Consider the following 8,465-nt stretch of genomic DNA (forward strand, 5'->3'; position numbering starts at 1 on the left):
GTCAGTTGTGTGTGTTTTGCTGTAAGACATTTTTCAAGTGATCTACAACTATGATTGACAGACGTGCTACATCACCAGCTGACCCACAAACAAACCCTGTGTTCTCAGAGTGTGTGTGTGTGTGTGTGTGTGTGTGTGTGTGTGTGAGTGTGTGCTAGCCCTCAAGGCACTTTGATATGCCAAATATGTCCACACACTGACCCATCCCATAATATTCTTCCACTATACTCTCAAGCAGCCCCAAGTTTACAGCTTTGTCGCCGTTTACCTTGATTATAATGGCAATCGATTAAAGCATGTATATATACAGTAAATACAAACAGAAAAATGCGTGAAAGAATGATGAGTGGTGTTTGGAGGACGGCCTGTCTTTACATCCCTCCCTGATCTGGGGTCCTGCGAGGCTGTCAGCCCTTCAAACACTGCTGTACATCCCCTCCCACACACACACACCCTTAAACCCCCCCCACACACACCCTTACACACACCCCCACACACACACCCTTACATCACCTCCCACAGGCAACCGTACAGATACACACACACTCTCAGGGTTATTAATAGACACCAAGTAGCAGGCAGAGCGCTGTCAGAGTGTCAGTAGACAGTCTGGGATGGACTCCTGGCCCCTGGACCTCCGCCATCAAATAATCCTTCCTCCCCCCCCTCCCCCCCCCCCAGAGACAGACAGAGAGACAGACAGAGACAGACAGAGAGACAGACAGAGAGAGAGACAGAGACAGACAGAGACAGACAGAGAGACACAGAGACACAGAGAGACAGACAGAGACAGACAGACAGACAGAGAGAGAGACAGACAGACAGAGACAGACAGAGAGACACAGAGACAGAGACAGACAGAGAGACAGACAGAGAGAGAGACAGAGACAGACAGACAGAGACAGAGAGAGAGACACAGAGACAGAGACAGACAGACAGACAGACACACAGCCTGCCTGTAGTCCCCCCGTCCTCTATTCTGGACGAGGCCAGAGAGGGAAGAAGACAGTCTGGAGTGACATCACTGTGCAGCTGTGGCCCATATCACACACACACACACTCACACACACACTCACACACACACAGAGCTTTGGAAGAAATAAGATGAGCCAGTGTTGTGTCTCTGGCCAGACTTTCTGATCTGTTGAAACTGGTCTTTGTCTCAAACGTGAGGGTGGGTGAGGATCAACTGTTAGCAGAGCCACAAAACAACAAACAAACAGTTACTTCCTTGAATCAATGCAACTTGGGCTTGTCATCATCATCACCGTCGGTGACGTTCTCAAACGTCACAGTTCTAAATCACCACCAGGGGGCGTCAGCAGAGCGCTCTGCGGCCGCGTCACTTCCTGGCGACGACGACGATGATGAGGATGCTGATCACCGTGGCAACGCCCCTCCCAGCTTTGCCCCGGGCCGCCCATGCAAGTGAGGCGGCGGTCACACCAGCCGGTCCCCACCACTGGGGACAGGGCTGGGGGCGGGGCTAGGGCAGGGGGCTTGGTCTTTGTGTCTGAGGGCGTGCCGGTGTTCAGAAGAGCAGCAACCGTTGCCCCCGGCGCCCTGGCACGCGCTGGCGTCCTCGTCCACCTCGTCCAGACGGCACACGCACACCTCGATCCCAGAGTCGCCCGTCACGTGTCGGCGCCGAGTTGAATCCTCATCCAATGGGGCTTCGGCATCTTCCTCCTCCGCGGATTCTGATTGGCTGGCGGCCCCGGCTACTTGCTGCTCCGGTGTTGATAAAGTTGAGTCAGGCTCTGCTTCCACTAGGGGCTCCAGCACCACGGAAGCTTCTGATTGGCTGGCAGTGGCAGGCAGCAGGATGATGGGCGTGGTCTCGGGGGGGATCTCTGAGTAGGGTGGGGGCGGGGTCGGGGGGTGACCTACGACCTCCTCATAGTCTGGGAGCTTACAGTCCGTCCAGAACCCTGGAGACAGGAGAGATGACGCAACCGTGTTACCACTGACCCCCTTTGGAGTGTGTGTGTGTGTGTGTGTGTACGTAGTGTGAGTGTACGTAGTGTGTGTGTGTGTCCTCACGCAGGTTGAGGGGCGGGGGGGTGATGAAGGAGCTAGAGGCTCCCTGATAGGCCATCAGACTGATCTCTCTCTGCCTCTGTTCCTGCTGCAGACGCATCTTCACACGCCGGTGACGGTACGCACAGCAGCAGCTCAGCATGATGATGAGGGTCCACACCAGCCAGAACCCTGCACACAGCACACACACACCGCATATACACACACAGCACACACACACCGCATATACACACGTACACACACACACACACCGCATATACACACATACACACACAGAGTTCATCAAATAAGCTCTGACTAAAATAGCATGCCCAGTATCTGACACCAAAGTTGACTTTAATACACTTTCCTAAATCAGTATCGGGTGTGGAATAATCTCACATTTCCACTGCAACATGTCTAATAGGACAAACACTAATGTGCTTACTACAGACAGAACCAATATCCAGTGTTTTTAGTCGTGAGTGCGGGTGCAGAAGCTGTGCTAGGGAACAGAATGGCAAGGAACCTACACCAGAGCTCGTAGTAATAAGTGCAGCACTCGGTCTCCCCACAGCAGTACCCCATCTCACACCGGTACTGCTCGTTGTTCACTCCGAAACAGAACTCCTTCCCCTACGCACACACAGGATGTCCACACGGTTAATATACGGCGAACCGCACACACGCACACACGGTAGCAACATGGGCATAACTGTACATATATTAGCACGACGGTTTCCCACATCTTCGAAGTAACTCTGTTATTGCTTTTTACATGTGTATGTTGAAAGGGACGAAGACCGCTAGTTGGAAACAGCAGGGTCATGGGTTCCAACGTCCCTGTACTTATTCCGAACAACGAATCAACTTGAACAAGGGGAAACGGACGTGCTATTGTGTGGACCTTTTTTTATAGTTATGTGTAGCTATCGAAAGGGTGTCCATTTTCTCAGGAAGATTTTTGTTGAGCTAAAAACGACAAACAATTCAGACCAACATCAAACCAACGTTTTAAAGAAAGTGTGGGAGTACTCAACAACTGACAATACACAGGCACAATTACTTCAACAAAGAATATTATACACATAAGTCAAGTAATAGTGTCATCAAAATAATCTGTCGTTGGGCGTATAAATTGAGTATAAACACTGTAGCTTCAGGAACGTTGAATGGCAGTTTTTACCATGTATTGCACGATAATTATATCCAGTAATGTAGCTTCTGATCACAAAACATTAGCGTTTACCAAATGTGATGTCATCGTCGTTTACAGTACATGGATATTTGCGAGAAAACAATCGATCTAACTACAAAACAAGAGGGAGTTAACTTCCCTTGCTGGGTTGTCTCGCCTTGATTGACGTCTTCTCAGTTCTAGGGAACTGGAGGTGGCTAACTATAACTAGCAATGACATTGTACATTTTAGATTAATGATTACATTAAGTATTTCGATATTGCTGTGGTTCAGTATCAACAATCTAGCCTTGCCAGAGTTAACGTCGCTAAAAGTTGGGGTTAAACAGCTAGTCTAGCAAGCGAGCTGTGCCCAAAGTTCCTTTCGCTATGTGGGAAAACAAAAACGCACAATAGAAGGCCTACTCCCAGCTGCGACCACGGCCTCGATTAACAGAGCTGCTGCTATATGGGCGCCGACTCTTGCTTACCTGCACCAAACATGTCCCGGTACAAAGCAGACCTATAAGGGATCCCAGTGTTTTCTGCGGCATTTTCTGGGTTGTTGGCCGGTATCACGAATGAAATCATTCAGCAATTTATCCTGAACGCAAATGAACAGTCAATTCCAACCGTTACGTATTCGACATGTTCAGTCCCCGGTCGAAAGACGGATACTGATGATTCCAGCAGCCTAAAACAGCGGGTGTTGATTACTAGCCACTAGAGGGCGGTGTGGTGTCGTGATGCAAACACCGCACACAACAGGTTAGAAATAGTAAATATGATTTAACCAAACAGAAAATATTACACATTAAACTGATTCATCGCGACTTGAAGCGACATGGTATCAGTATTAGTATAAGTAGGCCTGGAAGAACTGTACAGTAAGTGGTTTAAGGCATCTTATTTTGTGTCCTGGAGTGTGCTACTGCTTTGCAACAGGGAAATCAGTCAACAGCGGTATGTACACAACAAAATGGTATCAATGTATAATTATACCATATATGATTTACATAATGTCTTAATCAGACATACTAGTAGCAAATAGCTTGCTAATAGTGGCTAGGTACGCCCCTTTGTCGTTGTTTATGTGTACGTCACGGCTGCTATAGTTACGGATTGCTTCGCAGCTGTGCTGATCTAACTAATCCATTCAACCTGAACAAGACCAACACCAGCAGAGCTACCATGGTAAGTTACTTAGTTACTGAAGTCTTCCTTGTTTTTGAGATGAGACTTGTCACAAACTAAAGCTGGCTAGTAGTAATTATAACAGCGTAGAACGGAGTTATAGTAGGCGGTACAGTAGCTAGCAAGTTGGGTTTATTACAGAGTAGGCTACAGTACAGTACTAGTATTACTAGTAGTAATACAGGTTGCTATCGTTAGCGTACTGTACTAGGCTTACAGTAGGTAATACTTAACTAACTGCGAGTCCTCCTAGTTCACATAGGGTTGATGTTTTTTTAACTAATTTAAGTAGTCTACATCCCTATTGTCAAATCGTAATGTTATGTAAACTGTGCGGTGGCAAACGCAGAGTTTATGTTAGTCTATGACAGCCAATCCAACTGTTGATGAATAAATTAGAATAACTGTCTGAAATTCATGTTTATCAAGTGCGTGTGAGGTTAACATAGCACTGGTTCATCCTGAAATAAGATTCCCTCCGTTTTCATCATGCAGCCCTCAAATTCCCAATTTACCTTCCCGGTTGATGCCCTGACCTAGTGACATGTGTCCTATTAGCCAACTTTACCAGTTGGTTATCAAACCCTACAATTCGCTACGACGTGACTATAGCTCTAGCTAGCCTGCTGGTAAATAGGTTATCTAGCAGGCTCCTACAGTGCTGACACATCAGTCTGTATTTTAATGCCTCTAAGGGCTTGATCCAAAGCCTCAATCTCGCGCCACCAGGAGCCAATCCACTTGGCCCGCACGCGCCTCATCACAGCCGTCCAATCAGAACGTGGCTCCTCAAGCCTATATAGAGGCAGGCCATGTTAGCTAAGAGACTAGAGGCTAAATCTGTGCTTAGTGCTTCTTGCTGTGTGTGTCACTGCCACACACATGTGCACACTTGAGCTCCTGTTCCTTATTAATCTATCTGTGACAATCCGAGTCAATCAGAACTACGCCTCACCTGATTGGTGTTCAGCTGGTGGGTTCTGTTTTCTGGAGGAATCCCACACCACTCCAGAAGTACATTGTTTACTTGTTACATTCACAGTTGATCGATTTAGCAGAGACAATTCTGTCCAAAGCGTGGTGCAGATACTGCAAGCACAGAAGAAGCTAAAGGATCAGAAGTGCCTCAGCCTCCCTCCAGGTGTGCTGCAGACCTCAGCCTCCCTCCAGGTGTGCTGCAGACCTCAGCCTCCCTCCAGGTGTGCTGCAGACCTCAGCCTCCCTCCAGGTGTGCTGCAGACCTCAGCCTCCCTCCAGGTGTGCTGCAGACCTCAGCCTCCCTCCAGGTGTGCTGCAGACCTCAGCCTCCCCCCAGGTGTGCTGCAGATCTCAGCCTCCCTCCAGGCGTGCTGCAGACCTCAGCCTCCCCCCAGGTGTGCTGCAGATCTCAGCCTCCCTCCAGGTGTGCTGCAGACCTCAGCCTCCCCCCAGGTGTGCTGCAGATCTCAGCCTCCCTCCAGGCGTGCTGCAGACCTCAGCCTCCCCCCAGGTGTGCTGCAGACCTCAGCCTCCCCCCAGGCGTGCTGCAGACCTCAGCCTCCCCCCAGGTGTGCTGCAGATCTCAGCCTCCCCCCAGGTGTGCTGCAGATCTCAGCCTCCCTCCAGGCGTGCTGCAGACCTCAGCCTCCAGGTGTGCTCCTCCACAGGGCCTGCTGTCTATCCTGCGCAGGCTGAAACAGTCCCCTGACCAGGAGGTGCGTCTGCTGCTGCTAGGGCTGGACAACGCTGGCAAGACCACCCTGCTGAAGCAGCTGGCCTCTGAGGACGTCAGCCACATCACCCCCACGCAGGTACACACACACACACACGCAGGTACACACACACAGACACACAGGTACAGACATCTGAGGTGCCCTACTGTGAGACTCATCCTGTGTTCCAGGGCTTCAACATCAAGAGTGTTCAGTCTCAGGGCTTCAGGCTGAATGTGTGGGACATCGGAGGACAGAGGAAGATCAGGCCCTACTGGAGGAACTACTTTGAGAACACAGATGTTCTGGTAGGTTCTATCAGGAAGAACTAGAAACCTGATGTTCTGGTAGGTGTGCATGTCACATACAGCACAGCATGATTGAGGCAGTAGGAGTTAATTCTGACATACTAATGTCTGGTCTGGTTTGGACAGATCTATGTGATCGACAGTTCAGACCGGAAGAGGTTTGAAGAGACAGGTCAGGTAAGTCTCTCTCTCTCTCTCTCTCTCTCTCTCTCTCTCTCTCTCTCTCTCTCTCTCTCTCTCTCTCTCTCTCGCTCTCGCTCTCGCTCTCGCTCTCGCTCTCGCTCTCGCTCTCGCTCTCGCTCTCCCTCTCTCTCTCTCTCTCTATCCTCTCTCTCCCTCTCTCTCTCTCTCTCTCTCTCTCTGAAAGGTTTCTTCCATCTTGACCCCCCTGGTGTGTGCAGGAGCTGCTGGAGCTGCTGGAGGAGGAGAAGTTGGGGGCGGTGCCTCTGTTGATCTTTGCTAACAAGCAGGACCTTCTGACGGCCGCCCCGGCGTCTGAGCTGGCCCAGGGGCTGAACCTCCACACCATCAGAGACAGAGTCTGGCAGATTCAGGCCTGCTCTGCTGTCTCCACAGAGGGGTTGCAGGTAGACACACACACACACACACACACACACACACTTGTCAGATATACATGATGTGACCCCTGGTTTGGCCACTCCCCCAGGACGGCATGACGTGGGTGTGTAAGAACATCTCAGTCAGGAAGAAATAACCTTGACAGCTGGAGCAGCTCATCGGACCTCCCACCAGCAGAGGGTGGCGGAGCGCTGAGTCCAGCTGAGCTACACTCCTGCCCTCGCTGGTTTACACTACGACGTCCTGGTGACCAGATCCTGGACCAGTTGCTTGTAGGTGTAAGGTATTGTCACGTAATTGGGCCTAAACTATATTGCTTGGTAACGTACAAAAAGTCAACAATGTTTATAATGTTATGACTGTTCCGTTAGCATGTTGTTATGGCCAGTGTTGCATTTCTACTTCATGAATTGTACATACTGTATATAAACGGATCTTTAATTTCATTTGAGTTTGTTTTTCCAGAAGGTTATGTTATGTACTTGATGAAAGTGGCCTCCATTTTGTAATTGGGGTTTAAAGCCTTGAGCATCAGAACATTGTTGCTTTTCTAAGAATAAACAACTGAATAGATACTTTACTGTGTGTGATGGAATCATTCAGTAGTTACAGTCGATTCATAATAATAAAGTGTGAATTTAGCAGATTCTTTCAACCCAGGTGGCCCATGGGGGGTTTTGAACCTGTAATCTCTTGATCTGCAGCAGAGATGGGAAGTAACAAAAGACTAGTACTTGTTCATTTTCTGGCTAATCACCCCCAACAAATGTAAGCTAGTCTACAAAAATTCCATGTGGCAAGGCAGGAGCATGACACTTGAGAATGATCCAATCACAGGCCCTCCTCACGAGCCTCATGATCCAATCACAGCCTCTTCACGAGCCTCACAGTAAGTAAATGCACCAATTAGCTTCATTATGACAAATGGCTTTAAACAATACACTGTATATTCACACAAAACCATCCCCGCATTGCTGAGGCTGGTCTCGTATTTCATAGAGACAAAGTTGGCGTGACGCTAAAACAAGTAGTAGTAGTAATGGCTACTTTTTAGCCCATACTTAAAGCCCACACTTATTTATTTTAACTTGAGGGAAAAAGTGTAGTCAGTACTTCAACTTTCAACAGTCTTTTTAAACATGAGTATCTGTACTTCTACTTGAGTGAAGGATGTGTGTACTTTTGCCATCTCTGGTCTGCAGTCAGCTGAGCTACACCCATCCCAAGAACTATCGAGCAGAAAAAAATCAAGGCTTGGATGCACCTTTCCCATCTCACAGCTAGATGGTGTCATTTCTCCACGGGCGGAGAACGCAAGATCTGCTCTCCTGTTCTCTTAGACCGGCCCTTTCCTGTCTTCTTCCTGTCTACTTCCTGTCCTCTTCCTCATTCCAGCAGACTCAGACTGATAACAGCAACATCAACGTGTTCATCATCAGACTTCAGTTTATTCAGATGTTAACAACATGCCAGACATGGTGCTACTGTTTTCAGGCC

At 48.9% G+C, this 8,465-nt stretch overlaps 2 protein-coding genes across 2 annotated transcripts; one reads left to right on the top strand and one right to left on the bottom strand.

Moving 5' to 3' along the window:
* Positions 1-483: 483 nt before the first annotated feature.
* On the bottom strand, positions 484-4,138 carry wbp1 (WW domain binding protein 1). Its single transcript, XM_084693817.1, has 4 exons — positions 3,688-4,138; positions 2,553-2,655; positions 2,044-2,211; positions 484-1,931 (listed from the first exon to the last, which is right to left on the bottom strand). Exons 1-4 carry the CDS (start codon positions 3,748-3,750, stop codon positions 1,441-1,443), a joined length of 825 nt encoding a protein of 274 aa, XP_084549943.1. The 5' UTR covers positions 3,751-4,138; the 3' UTR covers positions 484-1,440.
* On the top strand, positions 4,067-7,547 carry LOC146220211 (ADP-ribosylation factor-like protein 3). The gene is made up of 7 exons (XM_084693818.1): positions 4,067-4,159; positions 4,330-4,390; positions 6,037-6,180; positions 6,273-6,389; positions 6,516-6,566; positions 6,791-6,976; positions 7,057-7,547. Exons 2-7 carry the CDS (start codon positions 4,388-4,390, stop codon positions 7,102-7,104), a joined length of 549 nt encoding a protein of 182 aa, XP_084549944.1. The 5' UTR covers positions 4,067-4,159; positions 4,330-4,387; the 3' UTR covers positions 7,105-7,547.
* Positions 7,548-8,465: the final 918 nt, after the last annotated feature.

The sequence above is a fragment of the Hypomesus nipponensis genome, chromosome 27, assembly GCF_054491055.1.
Source record: "Hypomesus nipponensis isolate SF chromosome 27, ASM5449105v1, whole genome shotgun sequence".
Taxonomy (NCBI): domain Eukaryota; kingdom Metazoa; phylum Chordata; class Actinopteri; order Osmeriformes; family Osmeridae; genus Hypomesus; species Hypomesus nipponensis.

Bases quoted from the DNA above. Each gene is read 5' to 3' on its own strand.
- LOC146220211 (XM_084693818.1), top strand. The intron at 6,181-6,272 runs GTACACACACAC...CCTGTGTTCCAG, and splicing joins GCCACATCACCCCCACGCAG to GGCTTCAACATCAAGAGTGT. The intron at 6,977-7,056 runs GTAGACACACAC...CCACTCCCCCAG, and splicing joins TCTCCACAGAGGGGTTGCAG to GACGGCATGACGTGGGTGTG.
- wbp1 (XM_084693817.1), bottom strand. From the start codon at position 3,750: ATGCCGCAGAAAACACTGGGATCCCTTATAGGTCTGCTTTGTACCGGG. The intron at 2,212-2,552 runs GTAGGTTCCTTG...TGCTGTGTGCAG, and splicing joins TTATTACTACGAGCTCTGGT to GGTTCTGGCTGGTGTGGACC. The intron at 1,932-2,043 runs GTGAGGACACAC...TCCTGTCTCCAG, and splicing joins CCCCCCGCCCCTCAACCTGC to GGTTCTGGACGGACTGTAAG.